The sequence below is a fragment of the Platalea leucorodia genome (genome assembly GCF_965183815.1).
Source record: "Platalea leucorodia genome assembly, chromosome: 2".
Classification (NCBI taxonomy): domain Eukaryota; kingdom Metazoa; phylum Chordata; class Aves; order Pelecaniformes; family Threskiornithidae; genus Platalea; species Platalea leucorodia.
In genome coordinates, this window is record NC_138824.1 from 123,087,075 (window position 1) to 123,113,456 (window position 26,382).

General features: G+C 40.0%; 3 protein-coding genes across 13 annotated transcripts in view; 1 reads left to right on the top strand and 2 right to left on the bottom strand.

Annotated features, from left to right (window-relative positions):
* Positions 1–2,853, bottom strand: part of TBC1D23 (TBC1 domain family member 23) — a 37,098-nt gene extending 34,245 nt beyond the window's left edge. For 8 of the 9 annotated variants that reach the window (XR_014230582.1, XR_014230583.1, XR_014230584.1 and 5 more), the window contains exon 1: positions 2,777–2,853. Coding sequence is in view for 1 of the 9 variants with exons in the window: in XM_082334884.1 (XP_082191010.1) it covers positions 2,777–2,817 (41 nt within the window). In the remaining 8 variants the exon portion in view is untranslated. The remainder of the gene's footprint in view (positions 1–2,776) is intronic. The other variant, XM_082334884.1, reaches the window with a different exon arrangement.
* Positions 2,854–4,387: 1,534 nt separating this feature from the next.
* CMSS1 (cms1 ribosomal small subunit homolog) overlaps positions 4,388–26,382 on the top strand; it is a 245,938-nt gene continuing 223,943 nt past the window's right edge. The window contains exon 1 of the mRNA XM_082304043.1: positions 4,388–4,464. Within this exon, the coding sequence (XP_082160169.1) occupies positions 4,404–4,464 (61 nt within the window). The 5' untranslated portion in view covers positions 4,388–4,403. The remainder of the gene's footprint in view (positions 4,465–26,382) is intronic.
* FILIP1L (filamin A interacting protein 1 like) overlaps positions 6,188–26,382 on the bottom strand; it is a gene marked incomplete at its 3' end in the record, with an annotated part of 82,575 nt that continues 62,380 nt past the window's right edge. For 2 of the 3 annotated variants that reach the window (XM_082304040.1, XM_082304041.1), the window contains 3 exons: positions 23,116–25,870; positions 9,911–10,095; positions 6,188–8,406 (listed from right to left, as the gene is read on the bottom strand). In XM_082304040.1, coding sequence (XP_082160166.1) covers positions 8,403–8,406; positions 9,911–10,095; positions 23,116–25,870 — 2,944 coding nt within the window. Of the gene's footprint in view, positions 8,407–8,530; positions 8,622–9,910; positions 10,096–23,115; positions 25,871–26,382 lie in introns of those variants that run through there. The other variant, XM_082304042.1, reaches the window with a different exon arrangement.

Genomic DNA, 26,382 nt, shown 5'->3' on the forward strand with positions numbered 1-26,382 from the left:
AAAAAGAAATTAAGATTTTACAGCACAGCTTGAAAGCAGCCTGCCTCCTTTGTGTTTCACAGCATTCTTAGCTTTGAACACAGATATGTCTTCCAGCATCAAATACTGCCGGCAATTTCTCAAATTAATTTTTGAGAATATAACAAATAGCTAAAAAGAAATACTTAATAAACAAGGTCTGACAGATTTTTCTCATTTTTATATCAAAAACATTGATAAACTTCCTGTATTTACTGAAGAAAAAGCTGACAGTCTCATCTTTCAATAACTCTATACAATAAGTTGGGGGGGAGTGTTGGGGTTTTTTTGGGTTATTGTTTGGTTGTTTTTTTTAAATTGCATTGTACAGTGGCAAATTTCCCTGGTTTTTGTTAAACAGAACACCAAGCAGTCAGTACGGATATTGAGGGGTTTAACTCATCATTAGTTTGTGCCCCCCCCAAATCACTTATACCACCACTGCATGCCAAGTTGACACAGGAAAAAAAGAGGGCATTTTCTGTTAATAAGCATGTCTAGATTCTACACACTCAAGGTGTTGTCACAGTCTCTGAACACAAAATTACATCTGCCTTTGAATTCCCCTAAGGAACTGAATAGAGGACAAGGAATCAGCACTACCAGTTTTGTTCCCAACACAGTTCAGGTGTACAGAACGCGTAATTTTATGTCTCGGCTGGATTTTTTAAAATGTGAAATGTTATTGCACAATCCTATATACTTCAAAACTGTGATAATGTAGTAATTTACACCAAAAACCTCATTTGAAAGATACATATTGTACTTAGGAAAACAACTGTTCAACAGCATTCAGATATGTATACAACAGTTTAAATCAACACATGAAAAAGAAAATATTTCACTGAAACTGGCTTTAAAAAAAAAAACTAAACAAAACAGCAACATAACAAAAAGCCAAAACACAACAACCAAACCAAAAAGCCACGTGAAGTTTCTAAACAAGCAACAAGGAATACAACTTTATGTTACCAACAGGGTACAGCTCTAGTAACAGGATGTATTCTGGCATATTAATGTAGCATTTAAGCATAAACCTCTTGAACTGTTCCCATAAAGACTTACAAAATCTCTTCTAATGAATGCCTTCAAGTTTGCCTTTTCTAGTAGTAGCAGCATATCAAATTTACTATAGCTACATTTTGAAACTGCCAATCACAGAACAGCAACAATGCAGGCTGTGCTTTGAAATATATCTGGAAACTGCACTTGTGCTTTGTTCTTAACCAGGAATTTTAGCAGTTTGTTGTGATCTGGGAGATTGTAATATTCTTTCAACATTAGTAATGAAAGATGTTTGAAGTATTTTTTCAGAGATATTTCAACACGGTTCTTATTCCATGTCCAGGGTTATATTTCAAAGTGTCAAGACAGCAATTGTCAGTGAGTCTCTCCTTAACATTGTAATTATGCATCCCAACAGTCAGGTCTGTATTTAGAAATAATGTTTATGCAACACTGTACCTATAGAAAGTGCTTCATAAATTTTCCAGGTGTAGCTAAAAGTAAAAAAAGGCTAAAAAACTACACTAATTTATTTTCATTTGCTAATAAATGATACTTAGTTGCTTTATCCAAGAGCTCTATTTGTAGAACCAACCTAGACAAAGAAGATACCAGCTAAACCTGCATGTGCATCAGTTCTGGCTTCTCTACAGTGAGATAACTAAGCGCAAAGAAGGCTGAGCATAGCAGGCAAGAAACTTCGAATCCGCCACATAAAATGAAGTGTAGAAGCAAAGAAATGAGATTGGAAATTATCATAAAAAGCAGGTCTGTAAGGTAGCTGTTTGAAAAGCGCATATGTGGAAAGGAGAAAAAGCAATGCTGTGGCACAGAACCACAGAAAGAAAAGAAATCACATGCAATGCGAAGTGCAAAGAGAAAAACAAAGTGAAGATGCACAGGAATGGAGGTGTGGGGTGCAGTAAGAATAGCTTCAGTATTTTAATACAATGTTTATTTAAGCCTCAGCAATCTTCAGTGAATATGCATGCAACAAATACTAAAATCACATCACTGTTACCATCAAAATGATCCTATATACGCTCCAGAAAGTCTCTGTTCTTGTCCTAGAGGTTCAACGTAAAATCCATTATAAGTAATAGGTGCACTAGAGGAGGGTGGCGAGCAAAATCATTCAGAAAACAAGCCAGGACCTATTGTTGTCACCTGTGCTTGAGCAGGTAGGCAGAGAAAGGGGAAGCTGAACTGAACAAAGCGACTCCACTCCAGGCAGACAAGTACACGCATCGAGCAGCTCCTACCGCATATTAAAGCTGTCATTTTCAACCGGAGCAACCGCCTCGCTCCGGGCTGGGCACGGCCGGAGGCCGCCCCGTCTCGCCCTTGTTTTGACGGCGGCGCTTCCTCCTTCGGGACCCGGGGGCTACCAAGCGCCCAGGGGCGTTTGCCCCGGGGCGCCTCGCCCCAGCCTCCCGCCGCGCTGGGGCCTGCCGGGCCCGGCGGGCGGGTGGGGGGCCACAGGGGGGCCGCCCCCGCCCCGGGGAGCTGCCCCGGCCACCCGGTCCCCGCCGAGCGCCCCGGGGCGGCGGGGCCACGGACGCCCCCGCCCCCTCCCGACGCGCCTCAGCCCCACGCCCACAGCCCAAGTGCGGCGGGTCCCGGGAAGGGGTGGGGGGGGGGTTCGGCCCCTCTCGCCCACCGACCCCTCCCCTCTGGCCGCCTCCCCCTCGGCCCCGCGACAGAGGGGAGGGACGGGAGCGGGAGGAAGGGCACCGACACCCCCGTAACTCACCAGCTGCTCGACGGCGGCAGCGCCTCTTCCCCTTCCGCCATAGCTGTTGACGTGCCTCCCCGCTCGGCCGTAAAGCGCGGTCGGGTGGTGGTTTGGTTTTTTTTTTTTTTTCCCGACACCCCTCCGTGGACACGCAGCGGCTCCCGTCCCCGCCTCTCCCGTGCTGTCGTGAAGTGAGGGCGCCCGCCGCAAAGCGCGGAAGCCTGGCAAAGGAGAAGGGCGGTGCCTGCCTGAGGAGAAAAGGCGGGAGCCGGGGCGAGGCGGGGTTCGTCGCCGCTCCCTCACGGCGTTCACCTAAGCCAGCGCCGGGCTCCTTGCGGGGAAGCGGGGCGTGAGCGGGTCCTCAGCAGTGACCGGAGAGAGGCTGCGGTTACGGGGCTCTCCCCCGGGGAGCGGGAGCTGCCCCGCCGCGGGCTGGGCCGGGCTGACAGAGACCCGCCGCTGCTGCGGGCTGCGTCCGGCTGCCCGCCCGCTCCTGTGCTGTTTCGGGTCTGGTGGTGGGGGAAGGCCCTACCGCCGGTTCAGGTCACCAACAGCTGCAGATGCCTTCCTCTAGAAGACTTAGGAATCGGTTTCCCTGCCCGGCAGGGAAGCCATTCTGTGAAAAATTTGAATATTTTCGGTTTTCATCAAGGTGAACTGCTTTGCTATGTATAGGTTTGGTTATTAAATGACTTCCACTACAGTCAGCGTTTTGCCAGGCTATACTCCACAAGTCGGAGATAAAATTCACAAGTTTTACACAGAACCCTGTTTCCAAGGGCTAAAAATCATCTGGTAATGTTCATTAGTAACCCTATGTAGAACAACGCTAAAGCTCTCGATCACGCCCATTCCTTACCCGTCTACACCCTCAGAGGAAAAAAAAAAATAGTATACTTCTATGAAAGGTAAGAAAAATGACTCAAGTAATTTATACGTGGATTGACAGTGCCACCTTATGATGAATTCATGTCCTTACACTCGTCTGTTTTACTTCCACAGCTCGCTTCGGGGTGTGCTCCGGTATGGAAGTGCCCGGGCTTAGGCGGGACTGCTCCTGTGAAGACAGACAGACGCTGGCTTAACTGTGGGCAGGATCCCGTTCCCAGGGGGTCAGTAGCGCTCCTCCAAAGGTAACACGCAATGTTTTCCCGTACGTATTTGTTTCTCAGAAAAGATTATATGAATAAGCTTAATCAAGAAAGTAGATATTTTACAGCATCAAACCAGATTCAGACAATTAAAAAAAAATGAATATTGTGAAGGAGAGGGTAATCTTTTAAATTCCTTCCCTCTTTTTCCCTGCTTCATCTATATTTTTCATTAAAAAAAAAAACAAACACTTCATCTATATGTTTTACTAAAAAAACCCCACCAAAACAATAAAAAAGCCAACAAAAAAACACATGCCTTTTAAACACCTACTTTTATTACTTAGGAAAAGGCTTTGTAGGCTGTTCACGAGGCACCGTTTCCCGCGGGCCGCCTGGAAGCGGCGAAGGCGGGACCGGGACCCCCGCGCGCCCCCGTTACCCCCGGGCGGGCGGTGCCAGTGCGCAGGCGCGGCCCCGGGGGGCGGGGCCAGGCGCGGGCCGCGCGCGCCGCCCCGCCCTCCCCGCGTGGCGGCGGCGGCAGCAGCAGCAGCATGGGGGACACGTTAGAGGAGCCGTGGTGGGAGACCCCGTCCGGCGCAGGCAGCAGTCCAGGTACTCGTCTCCTGGAGCTCCCTCCTCACGCTGGGCTTGAAACAGTCTTCCTGAGGGCCTGCCCCCTCCTCCCCGGCCCTCCTTCTTCCTTTTCGTTTTTTTTTCACTTCCCCCCTTCCTCCAGCCCCCTGCCTTCCCCTTCTCCGCTTTTAATTGACTTCTCCTGGTTTTCCTTTCATTCGTTTTTTAATTCCCGTGCCTGCTTTCCCCTGCTTGCTACCGATGGCGGTTTTGTTTGTAAACAAAATCTCCGCAGCCAGGTGAGGTCTAATCTCTGACGCTTCAGACCCGGGATAGTTAGAGGATGAAGCGGCAAACAAAAATATCAGTACTTAAGTGACAACAGGAACCCACTCAACAAAAATACATTTAAGCGAATTTTAAAAAGCGAGGCGGGGGGGAGGGGGGGGGGGAGAGAAAAAAAACCGCTTGCTTTGAGTTCAGAGCTGGGCTGTCCCCTGCATTCATTTAGCTTCTAAACTGTGTTCCATACCGAGTTTCTTTGATGAAAGGATGTTGCATGATATGTTGCCGTTACCGACGTGAAGTTACTTACTTTGCTGAAAGGCCTTGGAAACAGTAAATCCATAGCAGAGCCTTTGGAGGCAAAAATATCTGTGGTACTTGAAAAGCATCACCCATGTGCTCACTGAGGTGTCTCACGTGACCCTTCCTATGTGTTATTGTAAAAGGGCAGGAGTTAAACAGCTTTTCTCCAGCCATTGCTTTTTGGAGTATGGTACTATGACTGATTGTTGCTTTTCCTGGTGATTATAATATATGGCTCCTATACTTGGCTTTTTTCAATGTGTCTTAAAGCACTTTACAGCCTGTGGTTGCATCTGTAATGTTGAGATTCAATGTGGGAATGTAGGTAGATCTAGGCAACTAAAATGACTTTAAGACTCTATAGTGCCCTATTTTATTGGTTTTTTTTTTAGTTGATTTTCAATTGACATTTTTAAATATAATATTGGTGAGAGCTGGGAATTACTGGGAGTTATTTGCACCTCTGGGAAGACTCCAGATCTTCCAGTGTGTTGAAAATGGTTGCTTCTTTCCTGTGAAAAGGTACTTGGAGAATAGTTTGAGAGGAAGCAATATAAAAATTGTATGTATGTAATAAAGTGGGGTCACAAGTACTAATAAGGCTCCTGAGCATTCAATTTTTATTTTTAATCTCGTGTAGGTTTCTTAAGCAGTTCCAGTTCCCATGGTAAATGTTTTTCCTTAGGAATTTTTCATTCAGGAGTCCTAAATATCTTAAGAGCCTACCTGCACATTCTGCCAACCAGAGGTTTCATTTGGGGTGGGTGGTAAGCTGATTTTTGTAATGTTGGCAGCTTTCCTTTAGAAACTGGATACAAAGCAGGACTTGAATGATAAACTTGACATGATGGATAAACCATCTGACTTTGAGATGAGACTGCATCACAACTCTTCCAGTTACATAAAACTCCTTAGGATTTTTGCAATTGCGTTGTTGAGCTACTAAAATAATTCAGGTGGGAAGGAACCTCTGGAGGTGTCTAATCCAGCCCTTTGCTAAAAGCACTGTATGCACTTTACTCCAAGAACATGCTTTGAATGTGTTATGAGTAATGATTACAGGTGAGTGTCGTGCAAACCATGTGCTCTGCTGTCTGTATCCCACCTGTGTAAACTTGTTGGCAGGTTCTTCATGTGGAGCCCATTGTGTTATTAAGATGACACAAACCGTCAGTAAAGTAAGAAGAGCATCTGTTACTTTTATTTTATGTAGCTATTTTTCACGTACAACAGATGTAAAATCAAAGGTTAATTTGTGCCACATCTTATGGATACTGTAAAATGCTTTAAAATCAGTTGGCATGAAATAGGAAATCAGGGTTTACAATGTACAATGTAAGCAGCGATACAAGAAAATAATTGCCCATTAGGCAATGTGCACTTTTGACAGACTTGATCAAGTTTGTGAAACATCAAGTTTAATTAAAAAAAAAGTTTACTATCCAACTTCATTTGCTGACTTATTTTAAAAAAGCATCTCTGCCACAACTGTAGGTGCAAAGCAGAAGAATTTGAAATGTACTTTTAAAATACTAATCTTTTGCCAAGTCCTTTAAGACTAGTCCTAGAATAAGTCCTGACCAATGGAATATTCATCCTAAGAACGCAGACCTCAAAAGTGTCTCAGGTTTTATCAACCTGAAGAGGGCACTTTTAAGATGAAGTGTATGAATTCAGACTCACTTAAAGCATATGAAAACACAAAATATATATCCTAGTATATGGATATATAAGTAATTCTTAATTTGCTTTTGGCCGCATCACTGGAAATCATTATTTTAGAATCCATATTAAAGATTAAAGGTAGTTACTCTCACTTTGAGACATGAATGTTTACCCTGCTGCAGGTGGTTTATAGATGTTAAAAAAAAAAAAAAAAAAAAAAAGCCAAACCCAAAACCCAACAAAAAAACACCTGAAGGGATTAGCCATCTATTTACCTTGTCACATGACACAAACTAACAAATCTTGCCCAGTAACTTCTTCAGCAAACCTTTAACCTTGAGAGGAGATTTGTGGAGAGTGGTTAGGGATTGTCTACTTATCAGTGTTGCTTAGTGTTACACATGTCCCAAGTCATTTAACTGCAGGGCTTCCTTACCTCCCTTTTTCCAGTTCCTGTCACAACTATGTCCAGTCTTGGATATGATTCTTATACTGCCTTCAGAACTATAGGGGAGAAGATAAGGAATACTGAGGTTGTTTAGTACTGGTGAAAGACACCAACTTTTTCCTCTTCTCTCCACGAACAGAAAGAGCACTTCTCACAGCTCTACAAGTGTCGGTATCTTGCCTGTAGCCAGCATGTCACGTCTCCCGAGCAGTTTGAGGGAGAAGGATAGAATTCTGTTTTTCAGAAATTCTTCCAGTTTCCTCCTTTTATGTTACCACTCTTTGCCTTTCATTCTCCATGCTTTCTTTTGTCTCACTTAATCCCGTAAGAGTGTAGTGTCCCCATTTGTCAGTTTGTTTAGATCCTTAAGTAAGAGCCTATGTGGGCCATGTCCCTCATAGGTAGGAATGAATTGTATCATCCCAAGACAGGCACAAAAGACAGAGAAACTCTTCTGTGTCAGCAGTACAAATAGGTGAGAAGTATACTATAGTACCATGGAGGATGATTTGACAGTACTTGTGGGGTCCTTTGTGGGCTCTAAAGCAAAGGATGCTATTGCAGGAATTAATTTCTTTTGCCAGAGGTTTTCTTTTCTTTTCTTTCTGTAGACTGGCAATAAAGGGTGCCAAATAGCATCAATGTGTAATATGTGATTTGCAACTAACGAGGAGCGGACTGTTCAATGTAGCACATTCAGTGGGAGTTTTGTTGCTTGATTGGAGCTGAGATCTGTTGGCAGACCTGTGTATGGAGAGGTTTGTATCTTTTTTTTTTTTCCTTTTTTTGGCTCATCTATGAGTTGCTATCCCTTCTGATGAAACTTGTTCTTGTACTGAAGATCTCTCCGGTAAGCCTGCCAAGTTGACAGCTGCTTTTTGAAATTTGTGTTTCTTCATGTTTACATACACTTATTCTGCAAGTTGCAGAACATATAATGGTGTGCTTCTGTATACTTTATTTAGATCTGAGTATACATGACATGGAGCCTTGGAACTTTATAGTTACCTGCAGATTTAGTGAATAAAATTTGAAACCTTTTCTTTTTAGTATGAAAGAGTCATTCTTTAATTTTTGCATTTTGACACAAATGTGTCTTGTAGGACACAAGCTGAAATAATTTTTCAGTAGACTGATCTTTTTAAACTTTTCCTTTAAGTACTCCTAGCGAATTTCTTGTGGAGCTGTTGAGGGAGGCATAGGTTTCTGTTCTGGGTTTGCAAAAATAGTCACGCAGCAGTGCTAATGTGTTGTACTCAGTGGTTAAGTTAAACTTCTAGCTGTGAAATAAAAGGGAAAAAATTGGATAACTGAATGCATCAAAATCTCTCCTTGTTTCAGCAAAAGGATCGCGATTCTGGCTGTGGCACTGTGATCACCACCAGCTTTTGCTTTATTTAGGAATTAGGATTTGGCAGTTCTTAAAGAAAGACCTATGTGAAAGGAGTTTTCCCACAAATTATCAGTTGAGCCATTTAGACTGTTGGAATGCACTCTGTTAGGGGAAGAAGAATGAGGGATACATTAATACCAGGGAAATAATTTTTCTGTTCTAAAACAGTAGCTCATGTTAGTTGGTATTACAGGATTCCTGTGAGGGGTTCCTTACAGTAATAGTATCTTGTTAGTTTTAACTTTAACTTAGTGGAACAGTGAGAAATTTTCTTGTCAGAGCAACAATTGCTATTTTTCAAAAAATTAAAAACAACGAACCTGGAGTCTCTTCTAACTTTTTTTTTTTTTTTTTTTTTTTTTTTTTTGTGCATTGGCTGAAAGGAAACTTTGAGGGAACTTTGTCTTTTAAAGAAGTTATGCTTTAAGAAAAGCAAAAAGGCAAATTCTCTCATGGATGAACTAGAACTACTTGTGCAGAGTTAGTTTGGTTAAAACAAAACTTCACTAAGAGTTACGAATGCAGTTACCTATTTTACCTGAATGTGAGCAGTTGAAAGGAACGGCAAAATTGTGGAGGAATGCAAGAACAAAATTGCACTTCTGTGTAAGTCACAACTTACTGTTAAGCTTGACACAAATTTTGATCAGTTCCAAAATACTGTTTAAGTGAACTGAAATCTAAATATTATAGTCCAAATAAAATGGTGCAAGTTTATATAGCCAATACAAACAATATCCATCTCAATTCCTGCATCTATTTTTCTGAGATAACATCTGCACGAATGCGAGTGGGGATAATCACACTAGCTGACTCATTGAGGAGAGAATTGTTCTTCTTCAAATCATGCTTTTAAAATGATGCTTGGCACAACAAGGAGCTCTGCATTTCTTTAAGTTCTATACGTTATGAAGGAGCAGATTTTTCCATACCTTTCTTCGTTCTGTCTTTACTACTGAAGATATCCATACTGAAACACTTCTTGACTAGACCAACTTTGAAAACAAAACGGGACCTCCTTCAACCCCTCTTTGTTTGATTGACCATATGTTTTTATAAATCTACTGAGACAACATTAGTATTGTTATTTGTGGAACATGTCAAAACTGAGTTTATAGTAGAAACTGATTTGCGTCTTATGTGCTTCTCTACTGTGAGGGCCAAATTCTGGAATTATACCAGCAAAATGTGAGCAGAGCTTGGTCCCTGCAGACATGCAGTTACCTTTGGCTCCTAAGAATTTGGCTGTCTCTTGATGTCCTGTGATTGGTGACCACTGACGTGCTGACCATGTGGATGGTTTCAGACTTTTCCCCAATGGAAACAACTACTGTTGAGATTCAGATTGCTTAGATCCATTTTAATGTCATAGATCATAGAAAATTATTTACCTTCTCCCTCCGCTTTGAAGGCAGGTTTTAGACACAGTCCTTATAATGTGTAGCTTTCCAGGACTGCTGTCTTGGAGTGGTTTGTTGAGATGTCCGGCAGGAATTTTGACAGGTACTTTGGTTGTGCTCGTAGGCTTTGGTTTGGGGATCCGAGTTGGAATCGAACGACGGAACGCATCAGTAATCTTGAAATAAACGGAGAAAATAAGTCACGCGTTAGGGAGGAGAGACGGGCTGTGTATTTAGCTCATCAGTCTCTTTTCCACTTTGTAAAACTAAATGCATTGCTCTTGGAACTGTTTGTCTGAACTTCCTTCTCTCCTTGGTAATGAGAGTGTAGCTTTGTGTTTAACTTGTCTACTTGGTTGGTGAATATCAAAGAATCTGAATGGATTGAAATCCAGAGTATAAATAAGAGGGGTTTCTGTCAGCCCTCTGACTAGGGCAGCAGCCCTAGGGGCTGAGTGATGCAGTGCAAAGGCTGTGAACTGTGTGACTTTGCTGGGTGAATAATGAGAGAACTTCCACGTGCAGAAGCAAGTCTTGATTCAGTCCTGAGTAGCAGGCAGTACTTAGCTCATACTTTACTGTGAGAGATCATTCTTTGAAAGTGACCACAGTGTACACAAAATGAATGTATTTGTAAGAGAGCGCTCTCCCTCCAGAATCCATCATAGTCATACTTAGTTGCAATGAAGTAACTAGACAAAAATAAAAAGTTAACATGAGCACTGAAAAGGGGTGAAGACCTGTAAAGGCAAGGAGACTGTTTGAAAGGTACCATATCTGAAACTAGGCTTAAATGTGCACTACCCATCAGAAAGACTTTTTACATCACGAGCCTTTTTATATACTTTTTATAGTTGAGCAACAGAGTAAAAGAAGTTCACTGAGGTTTTTTTAAAAAACATAAAATGAGAATGGTGTTCAAATGAGGACAATAGAAAATAGCGTAGAAACTCTGGTGAATTAAGTATAAATAAGAATGAGCTACATCAAAACAAGTTTTGAGAGACAGCTTCCTAGCGGCCATAAAAGCCTGCCTGGAATAAGTATTTATTTAAAAAAAAAAAAAAGTATCACAATTCAAAAACCTGCTATTTGGTGGTAGATAATTGTATATGACAGGAGTTCTCAAAAGGATAAAGCTGAGCCAACATCAGATCATTGCATTGCTCAGTATGGAGGAATTTTGGGAAAGTTTGCACATCACAGAAGTCCTTAATGGATCATGAGTAAGGAAGAAAAAGCAACTTGGGCTACCTGAAGTTTGAGAACAAAGAGATAGAAAGAATAGTAACGATCTCCCAGAACAATGTGGTATTTTTCCAAGAGTTCTGAAGGAAAAGATTTTTAAAATTGCTGGATACTTATTAGTGATGTGCAATCTGTCACTGAAATTGCTGGTGATGCTAGAGGGATGTGATGACACTTTTAAAGTAAAGCTTCACAGAAGATTCATGAGTGTAACTACTGAGCTGATCAAACTGTAGAAATGACAATAAGAAATGGCATGTTCACCCACATGGTTACTAATTTTGGGATGGGAAAACATCCACACTTCTTGTTGAGGATAACATTCAAGTATGTGTTATATAGGTATATAGAGTTATATATATGGTGTCAGATTGTCTAATAATGAACTAGGCAGTGTCTGTGAATGTTCCCAGGCACTGGAGCTGTTTAATTGTCAATAGTGTTGAATTGTTTGGGTGGTCTGTGACCTGGATCTAACTCTGGAACAATTCTGAGGCGTAGCTTGGGAGTTAGCCCAGAGGAGGGTTATTTTGAGTAGGTAGTTTGTAGCTGGCTAGGCTGTTTTGGAGGCTCAGGAAGTTTCTTGCAGTTTGGGTAGACCCATGTCTGAGAGACAGACATAGGTGCCTTCAACTTACTATTATAGATGTGACCATGTTATATTACGATTTTTCAAAAAAACGTGATAGTGGTCTCTAACAAAAGAATCTTGGGAGAGCAAAGTTTCTGTGGAAAAAGAAGGAAAATTCTCAGGGTTAAAAAGCAGCAAGTGGATAGGAAGCAGAGCGCATAGCCAGTTTTCATAGTATAGCGGAGATAACATCTGAGCCTCACAGACACCTGTGATATTCAACGTATTCATAAACTGCATGGGAAGAGAGTGAGTCCTGAAATGATGAGTGCATATGGTATAAAAGGGAGGATATTAGAAGGAAGACCTGACGGTAATTCATGGTATTGAGTAACAAGGTGATAAAAATGTATGTCAGTTCAGTGTCAACAAATGAAAAATAATACATGTAGGGAAAACTAGTTCGCATACAGTAGTAAATATGACAGCTATTGTCACTCAGAACACAGATCCTGGAGTCACTGTAAATGGTCCTCATTGCCTCAGCAACTGGCAATTGTCAAACGGGTAACAGGCAGGTTAGGAATTACTAGGCAAAGAATAAAAGAAAACAAACCCCATCATTTTTTAGTGTGTAAATCCAAACCATGCCTACATTGTGAATATTTCACAGAGTTTTGTTCAAACAGCTCAGAAAAGGGTATGGCAAAATGCAGAAAAAGGTGGCAAAGACAATCAGTTGTGGAATGGCTTCTGCATGAAGATTAACAACATACACTAAACCTTTTCAAGTTTGGAAAATAGATTGTAGACAGAAAAAAACAACAGAAGAAATCTAGCATTATAGTGAGTAGGGAAATTCTCTCTAATAACATGCTTGAGTGGGCATCCATTGAAGGTCGGTTAAAGGTAAGTAAGAAGTATTTTCCCCTGTTAATGAGCTACAAAACTCATTGAGACAGGCAGTTTCTGAGGTGATGATATAAACTGGTTTGGAGAGAGTTTAGACTAATTCAAGGCATCCATCAAGGACTCCTAAACACAAAGATGTGACGTAGATTTCAGCTGTGGATAGCCATAAGTTGTAGACTGCTAGAGGCTGGGTTTATTACTCTGTTTGCCTGGTACTTAATGTTTTTTTATAAGCGTTTACCGTTGGTCACTACCAAAGATGAGATACCTAGATCTTGGGTCGAATGTGTATAACTCGTTTCATGTTTTTATTTTCAAAATCGGAAAGTTTAATTTTGTAGCTTTTTTTTTTTTAAATACCTTGAGAAAGGAAAGAGTTTGGCTTTGAAAGTGAGAAGGAAAAACGAGATGCATTTTTCTTTGCTCGGTGTTCCTTGAAGATTTTACCTCTAGGTGGCAGCAAAGTTATTCTTTTGTACTGCATCCCAGTATTTTCACTAAAACCGGACTGAACCTTGTCGTTAAATGCTGAATAAAAAAAAATAACATGCATTTTCATGGTAGTCTTGAATTTTAGCACTTGTATTGTTAGTATGCAAGGGGGGGGGAAAAAAAAAGCCAAAAAGCATTTTGCTTCAATTACCAAAGGCATGGTGTTAAGAAAGAAGGGGTTGATGTTGGAGGTGATAATTGTGTTACTGCTATATGGCTTTCCTTGAGTACTGAGTTGGAACAGTTTGCCTTCTGACTATGTGGTATGGCCTGGTAGATGAGGCACAGTATTGAGAATAAAACGTTTGGGTGGCTATTCCTAGCAGTGCTACTGTCTGATGGAAATTTAGAGATTATATAAAACATGCTTTGGTTTCTTAACTATAAAAAGAATTAGGTTAGCCATCACTTGCTAAGCATATTGAGATGAATAGATAAAAATATTTATGTAAAGTCTTGCATACTAAAGAGTGATTGTATCTCTAAGAAAGAGTTGTGGGTTGTTGGGTTTTGTTTTTTTTTTTTTTTGAGAAGTGTTTCAGTTCAGAGATTCCATAGGGTACAAAGTGCTTGGACAATTCTGTCTGTAGTTGATGGAACAGCAGTGTTAGTACTTCAAGAATGTATTTGTAGGCCCAGATTTTTACAGGTTTTGTGTATCTAGCTGGTATTCAGGCTCTAAGGTCTTATTAAATCAGTGGGAAGTTAGGTGTGAAAATACCCCTGTGCTGTGGCCTATAGTTTGTGCCAGCTTCCAGCTCATTAAAACCACCGTTTACAATATGGCTTTCTGAGCCAGCAGATTTTGTTTCAAGCACAAATTTTTTGGTGATTCAAAGTGATGTTCTATTTTGCAATTCTGAATGACAGTATCAAATACATCTAAATTATTATCACTTGGTGCTGAGAGTTGCATTATAACTGATGACTTTGTCAAGGTTTGGTCTGCTTACAGTGTTTGTATTGCTCTTTTGTGTGTTTTACATTGCTTATAGCCACAATAACTGAATTGATGCAACTTCTGGCATAGGGTCAAACTTGAGGGTAACAGCTCTATTATAGGGCTTTTTTCCTATGCAAGTAAACTATACCAGTGTTAAGTTTCTGTGCCAGGACAACAAAACTTGCACTTCAGCGATTGTACCCATGTAACTGTATAGCTGGAACCTCTGTTGTAGGCAGGGATTTAATAAACTGTCCATCTAGTTCTCTTCCTCCTCATTCAGCACTTAAAAATTGGTTTCTTTTTCATTGTTCCTGGTATAAATTCTAGATGGGAAAGGCTGAATAACTTAAATTTAAGGAAAACGTGTTGACACTTAACTTTCTGAGTTTAATTACACGTGTAGCTAAATCAAGGACTAAACTTTGTTTATTTTTTATTTTGGGTCAGTGGACTAGATCAATGCTTAAGCTGCTGTAAGATGTGCCTGTAAAGAGGGAAGGGCATTGTGTGGGAATTGTCTGGAGAGCACTTGGAAGTAACTGTATATCAAGCTCTGCATTAGTTTAGTTGTATGTGTGCTGAAAATTCATGTGCAATCCTCTTCCTTCCAAACTAGTGTAGAGGCATGTAAGCAGATACATTGGCTATGGCATGCTTGTGTGTTGGGATGTCCACTTTGTTTTTTGGGCAGACCTGAATGACTAAAAAGAATGCCCTATATATAGATTTTGGTGGGCTTTTTCAATTTGATTTTTAACTCTTATCTATGTATGGGAAGTCTGTGAGTACACCAAGAATCTCTTCAAATCTCTTCAAATGTATGCACCCTTTCTACCAATTCGTTTTCTCCTTCAAGATGAATGGTTTTCAGTCTCCCCCATTCTGTTTTTGACACGCACTTGTATTCTGAATTTGCTGGCTCTGTGTTGATCATTGCTGTTTAGTTATGGCTCCTTCAGTTCCCATCTGTAGGCTACTTTTTATATTTGCTGTCCTTCCAAGTGATAGAAGAGGAAATAAGATATGTTTATCCTTAAAAAACCAAGCTGAGCTACCTTTCATGTTCTGGAGAGCCCTTGTGACTTCCCATCAGTGCTCTCAAAACATCCCTAGAAACAAAATATTACCCAGGAGCTACCTATCTGAGTAGTTCTGTGGTTTTCCTTTACTTAATGTGTCTAAACACAGTTAAGTAAATATTGGCAAATAATTATTGCAACAACAAAGGCAACCAACCCCAAAGACATTAAACTAGCCACATTTCTGAAATAAGAAGATTATGTGGTGTGTTACTCTGTAAATATAACAGCATTGTATTAGCTTAAGGTGTTGGGCTTGGAAAATACCAAAGTTTTTGTCAGTAGTGCTTACAGTTGTAGAAATAAGTTAGAGCTCATTTTCAAGGCAAGCAATGACCTAAGAATCAAGAAAGCTAGAATTTCCTAAGGATCTTTTAACTTCCTCAGTTTTAAATTAACTTCTGAAGTAGATGTCAATCACCTGTCACAGGAATTGGCAGGAAAAAGGGTGTTAGAGCGAGAACTTGTATGCTGTGGCTGTGTTTGTTATTTCATAGTGAATGACAGCAGGTACTTTAGGGACAGGGATAAACAATTCACGGGTGACAATTATGGAATTTTCACATGTGACTGTGAAAATGGCCCTTCTTAATTTCAGGAAGTCAACTGTGAAAGCATGCTCTGAAATATCAGGATATATATTCCATACAAGCTTTGTTTTTTTCCCCACAGGCACAGAGGTGGCTTACCTGTTATTTATATGGGCTGTCAGGTATTTTACCACAATACAATGCTTGCTTTCTGGGGAGTGGGCTAAGGCAAGTGGGGGTGAGGGGCGTCAGAGAGAGAAAATGTTTCTGTGCTGTTCAAGTAGTAGTTCTGCCTTTGGTCCTAATTTTTTTTTTTTTTTTCCCCGCTCTGGAAGTATGATGTATGCTTTGCTTCCTGTTTGAACTGTATTCATTTAAATAGGGAGGAGCATGTAGTACTTCTGCTGAAAGTTTTCTTATTTACCTTTCTACAGTCATTGTAGAACTTGATCTAGGAGAAATAACTTTAGATAAGGTTCTTTCTCACTACTTAAATTTTTAGTTTAAGAAATTTGAGCAACAGAGAATATAATTTTTAACTTTAGTGAAAGTGGCCAGGGGATGGTGCTGAAGATCCTTTACACAGAAGTCCACATATCTGTATGTGAACAAGTGTGCCTCTTGCCAGACTTAAGTTTGTTCCTGGATGATTGGATGCAGTCAGAACATAAGCCAGGTCTGCAAGTGAGAATGAGTTAAGATTAAGTGATAAACCCGAATATTCCCCTTGGTCTCCAAACAAGACAGCTTTGGCTGAAACTTCTGGTTAGGCCTCTTCAACTGCACAGGGCATTCGGCTATTTCCTTTTCTTTCACTAGGTCCTGGCATCTGTCTTCTAGGAATCCAGAGGGAAAATTCTCAGTTGCTCTGCATTTCCTTTTATGCAACCCACTTGTGTGCATGACTATATTGAGCTGTGTAAGCAGGAGTAGTATAAATAATCCTTATACTTACTAATGTTGGTAGGACCTTAGCCAGAGTATTGTCTGGCTTGGGGCACTGCATTGTCACACCATTATAAACAGCTCTGCAGAAGGAAAATGATTAGTAATCTTACAGTTGTAGTACTTGAGCTATTAAGTGGGAAAGCAATTGTGTGTGTTTAATCTGGAGAAAACAAAACTGAGTGAAGACATGATAATTGTCTTTTAGTATGTGAAAGCCTGTTGCAGAGAACATAGTTTTCGAAGTCCAGTGGAAGGATAGGAAAGCAAATGCTGGATTACAATTTAGCAAAGGAAATTTAGTTTAGAAACTAGCAAGACTCTTAATGGTAAGGATATTTCAGCCCTGTTATAGATTCCTGGGGTAACTGTGAAATTGTCATTGCAGAAGTTTTTTAGAACAGCATGAACCAGGCATTTGTTTGGAGGGGTTTAAGTCAAGTTGTAGTAAGGGAATAGGCTGGAAAATGTCCTGAGGCCCCTTCTAAGCCCTGTTTTCTGCGATATTTACTCTTCTGCTGATACTTGGCCTATTATAGCACTCTTGATTTCAATAATATAGATTTTTCTGTCAAATAGGTCATATTAATATTAGAAATAGTTTTCATATATGTGACACATGTGATTTGCACTCATGTACCTAAATGTGTCACCATGGTCTTATTCCCTGAACACCAAGTTTAAATCTGCTTTCTGGTGGTGGGGAAAAGAAGCACGGTTGAACAGAGTTGGAGGCAGAAGTTGTATTCCTAATTACTAAAGTTCTGTTATGTGCCTTGCTTTTCTTGGGGCATGTCTTCACTGGGAAATGTGATAATCTTTTAAACATAAGATAGTTTAATAGATAATTGACAAGGTGCAGGGAAAGGTAAGGGTATGTTGTAGGTCAGCTCCCCTAGGACAAGGATTTACTTGGGTCTGGTTGATCTACATAGCCGTGCAGCTTGCTGTTCTCTGAAATGAACATTTGCTTGTTATTAGTTCTCCTCCCTTTGCCCCCTGACACAAGGAGGGATCTCAGGCACCGTGTTAGGGCACCTAGGGTCCCTAAGAAGAGTAGTAGTATGGCCTTTTTAAAGAATACTAGATACACTGCAACATTATTTCTGTCCAGGAGAGGGTAGTACCGGCACTGAAATGTTTCTGCTGTTGCTTAACTGTTAGTGTTTTTATGTAATACATTATTTTACAAATCTATGTGAGATCATCAGTTCACATAGTTTAAAGCTGTGCTGCTGTTTGTTGAGTAGATTCTTGGCAGCAGGTCTTATTCCATACAGATTGTGGGCAGGTAGGGATATAGTGTTTGAATATTTCTAAGTATGCAGATTTTAAAGATGTGTGGAACTGTGCTCATACCTATGCACACACCCTTTAACATGAAAATGTCTTCAGTATTGTCTGTTCAAAAGCTTTGAATACATTTTTCTCATATTAGTTAATATATATGTTGAAGAAGTATGTGGGGGTAACCAGGTTGAGCCCAAATCTGTTCTGCCTGGAGAAGGAAAAAGAACCCTCTGCTTTTACCATCACAGCTTTTTTTCTGTCTGGGAGCAGGCTGTTTTCCTCTGTGAAGGCCACATTTAAAAGTGTGTTGATCAGAGTCCTATTTTAAATATATATATATATATTTGTTTTTATATATATATATATGAATCATGTTCCATTGGCAGCTCTGATGTTTGAGACTTTCTGGGTGCCCACAGTATGGTGGGACTTTGGGTGATGTGCTAGCAGAGAGAATTCAGCTACATCTTGGGGCCACTGACTGCGGGTTTGTGAAAACACATCATGCTGCTTAAATTTTTAAGGTTTGTCGGGGGGGGGGGGGGGGCAATTTCCCGCTTACAGTACTTGATGTTAATTTTAAAATGTCTTTGTACACCCACTTGTGCTGTACTTGAACCGTAAGATCTTTTTCTCTTCTGTTTCTTGGTAACATAATGTTTTGGTAGTCTTTGCTTAAGCCTGGAGATTAGGCAGTTGTCATTTTTTGTTTTGCCTGTCTCAATATCTGTTTCCTAGGGACAAAGTCATCCTGCAGATGGTTACTCCATTTCCACCACCTAACCAGCAGCATCCATTTAATCTTAATGAGCAAGTAGTGCTGTACAACTCTGTTTCTGATTACTTTTCCCCAGTGTGGGGAGCGCACCTTCTTAAGCCTTGCGTGAGATGTTTACATACAGATCTTTTTTCTTATTACAGCCTTACATTCTGTCCGCAGACACCATATCATCTACTGTGCTTTGGATCAGGAAGACTAGCTGGCTGCTCCTGTAATTTTTGTAAATTCTATTTCTTAATTAACTACTTGAGGGAGGTTTTTAAATAACTTGAAATGCTACCTCTCAGTTGATGGATGGGCACTTTGCTCTCAGAAAACCATTATTGCTTCTTATTATCTTCTTTTTTTCTTTTCCTCTTTTTCCCTCCCTCCCCTCATCCATCCTCCCTGTAAGGACAAGAACTACAAATATTTCTTCTGAAATATTTAATCACATAAAAAGAATGACTTAAATGCTGAGCACCAAACTGTTTGTGCTGCCCTTGCTTATGTTCCTTTGGTCACTCACTGAAATAAAACTGAAAAGATGAAGGAAAGTGGGCTGATAACTTCTTCCATTTTTTAAATCAGTTAATTCTCCCTTTCTTTTCCGAGGGACTCAACATCCAGGGGAAAGAGTAGATTTTTAGACTTCAGAGGAGATGCTTGCTAAGAGTTTTGGAAAAGAGAAAGGTTGATATTATGATCTGCTGAAAACTGCTTTTATGCTCTCTTTCAGAGTTTAATCCCTCTGATATGTGCCACTTACATTGTGACCATATTTCCCTTTGACATTTAGTTGAATCATTACATACCTGTCAGATTTTACGCTTTTGGGCAAATGCTGAAAACAAAAGCATCTCAGCCTCCAAATTAACAGCAATACTTACCATTTATGGAATGCTTGAAATTCCTAGAAAAGCTGCCGTACTTGGTGGAATTTTAATATGATTATGCTTGATATTTTTGTTCAGAGTGTTTAAATCAATTTGCAGGCAACTCATTTAGTTTTCTCCTTGCTCTGCTGTTTTCTCTTTGCCTGTCAAGGAAGTAGGTGAATATTCCCACTCAGCAAAAAGAAAATAATGTGAAATACCAAGTGGTGATCTAAACAACTTGAGGTTAATTTGTAAATAGGTAATTTGCTTATTATTATTAAGCTATGCTTCCTATTTGTTATTTTATGATAAAATTACAGCTAATTTATTTCATAGAATCATAGAATGCTTTAGGATGGAAGGGACCTTTAAAGGCCATCTAGTCCAACCCCCCTGCAATGGGCAGGGACATCTACAACCAGATCAGGTTGCTCAGAGCCCCATCCAGCCTGGCCTTGAATGTTTCCAAGGATGGGGCATCTACCACCTCTCTGGGCAACCCGTTCCAGTGTTTCACCACCCTCATCATGAAAATTTTTTCTGTTTCTGTTCAAACAATTAAGTAAGTTTCACCTCTCAACAAATGCATCCAGGTGTTTGTTTACTCTGCTGTGTGCTTTGAACTAGATCTTGGGAATTTGAACAGGTTTTATTCTGCAAACCTTATTTTTAGTGAAAATAATTATTTGGTTTTTAATCTGTTGAAATGAATGACAAAAATTCCACTGTGAAGTCAGTTAAGATCTACACATAGCTTGTTTCATCAGCAGGGGAATATAAGCATCCCTTAATCAAGGTGTGTTTTTAGGAAACGTAGCAAGTTCATTTACAGGCAATGGTGATGCTTCTTATTTAGGAGTTAATGATCATGAGTGGCTGCTTCCTTTGTCTTTTGTTAATTGGACAGTTACTGGTAAAACATCACCAGTGTAAGGATTAAGAAAGGAACAGAAGTACTGTCCTGTTTAATAATTAAACTTGTAAGTGGTGTGAACTCTCATCTAGATTTTGTATTCATAATAGCTTGGGAATTTTCCAAAGGACTAAGTGTGCTTATTGCTATGTCCTGATTTGTGCTTTTCTTTTACAAGACGTTGTAATAGATGGCCAGGTGGTTAATGGTCAACACATGTCTGTGTATTTTGCAGTGCAGGTATGAAATTAAATGTTGGTTGTTTTTTTTTCCCTACAAGATTTTTAAGTCCAACTGAAGAAAATATTAGTTCTCCTGGAGGACAACTGTTAATCCTTTAATTTTTGGAGACTCTGGTGTCTGTTAGTATACTGGCAAGTGTGTACTTCCGACACAGTTATTCAGTACCATGTTTGTAATGTGTCCCTGCAGAGATCTTGGGTATGGATCAGCAGGATATGTAGAAGATGTGCAGAGAACGTGTTTTGAGTGGACTGCTTTTTAATTTTCAATGAACCCTGCGGTTAAGAATGTGTAACCTGAATGTAGTTAAGTAACTTGTTTGTATAATTAGCACACTCTAAAATTATTATAATCTTGACTTGCCTGAGTGCTGGCTCCTGTCTTGATCAGTAACTTTTGCTGAAGTTGGTGCGAGCCAAAGTTGCTTTGCTGGATAAGACCGTGTACTTGTTCTGACCCAATCTTAGTCAGATCTCACTTTTCCCGTAAGTGAAGATAAACTGAGACAAAACAAGTGGGAAGGACCTCTTATGAAGCCCAGTAACTTCAGGAAGTGTTGTATCAGCATGACATTAAGCTAGGCTTGTGCAGGTCCACATTTTGTCTTTTTAAAATTGCCACTGCTCAACTGTAATACATTTGTTATATCCATTTCTATCACATATAAGTTAATATTTTTTTTCCCGTTGTTAATTTTATTGAGAAAATTGTGTATGGGTGGTGGGCTTTGCTTTTCAATAGAAACTGTTCCTTCTAAAATTAGTTATTACCTACAGTTGTAATAGTTTAGATTCCTGTCCATCAAAAGGACTTAAAATGGTAAAAGTCCCCTTGTTACGTGAAAGCATGTGCCAAAGTCCTTTGCTGAATCAGTTGCTAAGTTATACTTTTTTTTTTCTCTAGATAATGTAAACAGAATAAAGATATGGGTTTAATGAATAAGGACTTTCTGCTTACTTGCAAACTTCCTTGTTGATAAGGAGGTAGAATTTTTTTTAAATACACCTCCTCCCCAAGAGCATAAGATACATAGGCATTTAACTTTTTAGAATAAGAAGCAGCTGTTCCAATTTACATTTGCTGTTTACAGCTTTTGAAAGAGAGACATTTGGAAGTGTATTTCAGGTCTTTTGGGCTGATTTACATTCTGTGTGAAGTTGGTCCACTGCTAGCGATATTTTTTGGGACGTTAGGACTGACTGCTTGGCACATGTGTAACGGGCAGAATTGCTTACATCTCTGTCCTTTTCTTAGGCACTAATACTGTATTTGTCATTGAAATACCTTAACCTGTTTTGTCCATTCTGTATGGTACTCCTATTTACCATAGTTGTAGAGGTGTGCATGTTTGGAGATTTGTCTAGTACTACTTCTTCATGCTTCTGTCAAGCTTTCTCTGCCTATTATATGAAAAACGTGAAGGTGTGCCATAGTTTGCTAATCATTGTTTCTTCTTCAGTGTACCTGTGTGATGTATATTGTATGTTGAGCTGATGGCTAGGAGCTTAGATGAAATTGGAATATTATGTGTGAAGCCATACTTCTGAGTTATCCCTTAGGAATGTAAGTGTTGCTGTTTATTGTTTTACAGTGTACCTAACCGATAGCGGTTTTTCTGTTGTATTGGAAAAAAATGCTTGCCTTGTTTCGGGAGAATCATTTTGTGATATAAGCTTCTGAACTCAGTTCACTTACAAGAAAGGTTTACAGGAAGGTTTAAAAAGAGTTTTAACCAGTGTGAAAAAAGATGGGGAGGAAAAGTGGTGATTGTGCTCTGGATCATATCATGTATGCATCATAAATTTGTAATGAGATACAACACATAATATTTTGAGTGTTTGTGTGTGATGTACTGATAAGTATCTGAAATGAGTGCACTAGGAGGAGTTGGGAAATAGCGGGGAAGATAATGAATCAAGTCTTATCTGAAGTTAGCAAGCAATATTATGGCTTAATTCAAATTCTACCGTACATGCAAAAAAATACAAACCACACATAACGAACAAAAATATTCTGCAAGCAATGATAAAAATAATCAATTATTTACTGTTTTTGTAATGTTAAAATATTTTACCAAGGCAGGTTGCAGTCAAAAGTAATGTGAGTTATTTTGAAAATGGAAATACATAAAGATGCATTTATACAAGTGCAAGACTAAATATTTTACATAACTGTATTTCAATGAGAAGATATACAGTAAGTGCACACTTGATAACACTAAGCAGGCAAAACTTAACGTTAGTTCCATATACTGTTGTATAGTTCATGCACAGATCTCTCCCAAAGTAAAGGGGCTGTTCCAAATAATTCTTGCTGGGATGAAAAACAGGATGGGTTGCTGGTAAGGGTGTCACAGCATGGATGGGGGTCAGTTATAGACATTACTTACTGTAATTTGTGATTGCCGTGGGAGAGGAGTGGCTGTTGGTGTGATAGTAATACTGCTGGTGATTTTATTGGTGGGCTTACTGGGTAGGCCATTAGCTAGTGCTGTAGTTCTGTTGTCTTGCACCACATTACAAGGGCTGATGGGCTTGGAATTGGTGAGAGCTTGGACATAAGGACTTCCTAAATGGATGTGGATTTTGTTATCCTCAGTAGTTATTACACTTGATCCCGTACTGTTAGATCTCTGAAACTGCCATGACGACTGCCTGTCTGGGGATACTCTAAAAACGGCATGCTTGGCTCCCATTTCCAAAGGCTCTGAGGAGAGTATTTGTTCCTGAGAACTTGAGCCTGGTAAAGCCAAAGGGGACATTGTTCTTTCAGGAGTTAAAGAACCACATGATTCAGGAGTTTGAGATCTTGCAAAAGTAGCCATAGTAATAGGAGAAATTACTTGCTCTGGGCTCGTGTAAGCTTCTGCTGCTTTTGATTTTACAGGTGTTAAGGAGGCGTTTTGAATAATGGTTATTCTTTGCTTTGGAGTGCCACAGTTGGGTATAACTGCCGTGCTTGTGTAGGAGTGAGGACTTTCAGTGGTAGGACTAGTTATTTCAAGTGTTGCTGTGTTCTGTCCATGGTCTGGAGTTACTTTTATGTGAAGAGGTTGGCCAGGTGTATGGCTTAGCACTAGGTCTCCAGTCTGTGCACAGTTTCCATTTTGCTTAGTATGAATCTTTCCGTTTTGAGGATGGCTCTCTTTGGACTTCATCCAAGGGATCCATAATTTTTTGTTCACAGCATTTGCAATGGATGAGTTGCTTTTGAAAGACACTGTTTGTTCCTCCTCATTGTTGTCTTTGTCCTCATTATCACTGTCTTCATACTGCTGCCCATTGATGACTGTTCTCTCTAAAGGCATGAGGGTTTTGTAATCGGGTGGTTCATTGTCTGCTGAATCTGTCTGGACTTCTTTAGAAAAAACTTGCAAATCAGAAATTCGCCTTCCATTGAGACTGGGCCTGTAGTTCTTGCTGAAGCGTCTGTACCTCTCCAATTCTTTTGTGAGGCTTTCCATTTCTCTTGCTAACTCCCTGTTCTTGTTTTCTTGCTGGAGGAGTTTCTTCTGCAAGACTGTATGATCACCTCGGAGGTGACAGATTAGGTCTTCTGTTGCCATGTATTCATGAATTTTCTCTTTCAGTGCATCTACTTCTCTGGAAAGATGACTTGATTTAGCTTCCTCTTCTTTGAGCTTCTTAAAAAGACGCTGCTCTTGATTGGACTCTGCCTTTTCTGTTAATTTGTACCTAGCCAGTTCCATTTTCACAGCCTCCAGCTCCTCTGATAGGAGTTTGGCTCTGTCCCGTTCATTGATATATCTTCGTTCTAGAGACTCAAATTCATCTTCAGTTTTCATAAGATCATCTTCTATAGCCTTCATTTCTTTCAGCTTCTGCTTAAGCCTCTCAACTTCTTGAGAAAGCTCTTTAATTTTGTTGTTCTCCTGCTGCAAGGAGGTGCTGGATTTAGTACTCTCCTTAAGTTTATTTTTAAGAAACTCTTTTTCAACAGCTTCCAGTGACTGAAGTCTTTTTCTTAGAATATTCACTTTGGAAACAAGATCACTTCCTTTCTCCTCTTCTGCTTTGAGCTTGTTTTTCAGTTCATCTCTTTCTTTTATAACACTGGACACCTTTTCCTCTGCATCAGATTTTGATTTCAGTGCCTTTTTACTTTCCTCAATTAGTTTTTCTGTAACGGACATCACTTTATTTTGTTCCACCTGAAGCTGAGAAGTTGCAGCTTGCAGCTTTTCTTCTGTTTGCTTTATTTTTTCACCCATAGTTTTTCTTTCATCCACAAGCATCACTGTTAGGCTCTTCAGCTTTGTTAAATCTTCTTTAAGCGTAAACTCAGTTTTCTCTAGCTTACTTTCAATTGCTTCAAGCTCACCAATTCTAGCTTTTAAGCCATCCAGCTCATGGGACAACTGCTTTGTTAACATTTTTTCTCTTTCTAGGTTGCATTTCAGGGAGTAGCATTCCTGTTTGCTCTTGTTGAAAGCATCTTCTAATTTCTCCAGCTCCATAATTCTTTTGTTGAGTTTGTCAACTTCCCCTTTAAGGTTCTTGCTCTGCGATGCTTCTTTTTCTAACTTTCTATTAAGTTCTCTGCACTGATCTTCCATTTTTATGAGCTCTTCATCTTTTCCTTCCATCTCCAGCAGTCGTTTCCGTAGTTCTTCTACTTCGGTCATAAGCGTGGAGTTCCCACACTCTCCCTTATTTATCTTATCCCTTAGGTCTTGCAGTTCTTCTTCTGCTTTTCGTAAAGATTTGTTGGTCTCCTCCAGCTCATCAATTTGTCGGCTGAGAGCAGTTAATTTTAACCGGAGCTGACGATTCTGACTGTCTTCATTGGTTAGTTTGGCCATCATTGCTTCTTGGTCTTGGGAAATCTTACTGCTTTGGGCTTGAAGTTCAGCCTCCAGCCTGCTGGCTCTCTGTTCCTCTTCTTGAGCTTTTGCTTCAGCAAAAGCCAGCTTCTCATGTGCTTGTTCTGAAGAAGTGGTTAATTCTTGAATTTTTTGACTTTGTTGATTCAGCTGCTCAGTGAGTCTTTGCTGTTCATCCACCACCATTAAAGCAAAGGATTTCAGTTTAGTCAATTCTTCTTTCAGTTTAGCTATTTTCTTGTTGCTCTCCTTCTCTTTTTTTGCCTGATATGCTGTTTCTTGTTCAAGAAGCTTTTTCAGTCTGTGGGAGGAAATAATATTGTATTTTGTAGCCATTTTAATGGGCATTTAAAAACACACCTGAAATATCATGACATCTCTGCCAGATATGCTTGAGCATCCACTTGTAACTACAAGCAGACCTCTTCTTGCAGTGTCATGAGGCCCACAGGCCTTACTTTCTACTCAGAAGTTCTTTCGTAATGGACACTTTAATATGATCATTTAGGCTGATCTTGGCTGTTTGCTGAGGCTAGCTATGTGCATGCAGGTTTTTTTTAAGAAATGTGATTATTGTAGTGGTTGAGAAATTAAATCAGTGCAGTCCTCAAGGGCAGGTATAATTTACACCATCATAAACCTCCTAGTACCTTTAAGTTGCTTATAAACCATTCTGATGTTTTATGATACAACCTTACGGATGTTGAAGTACGTGAAGGAAACATAGCCACACTAGGCAGTTAGTCAGGCTGCCTAATGTCAATTTCTGAGCAAAACTAAACATTGTAGGTAAGTCAATCCTCAGTGAAAATG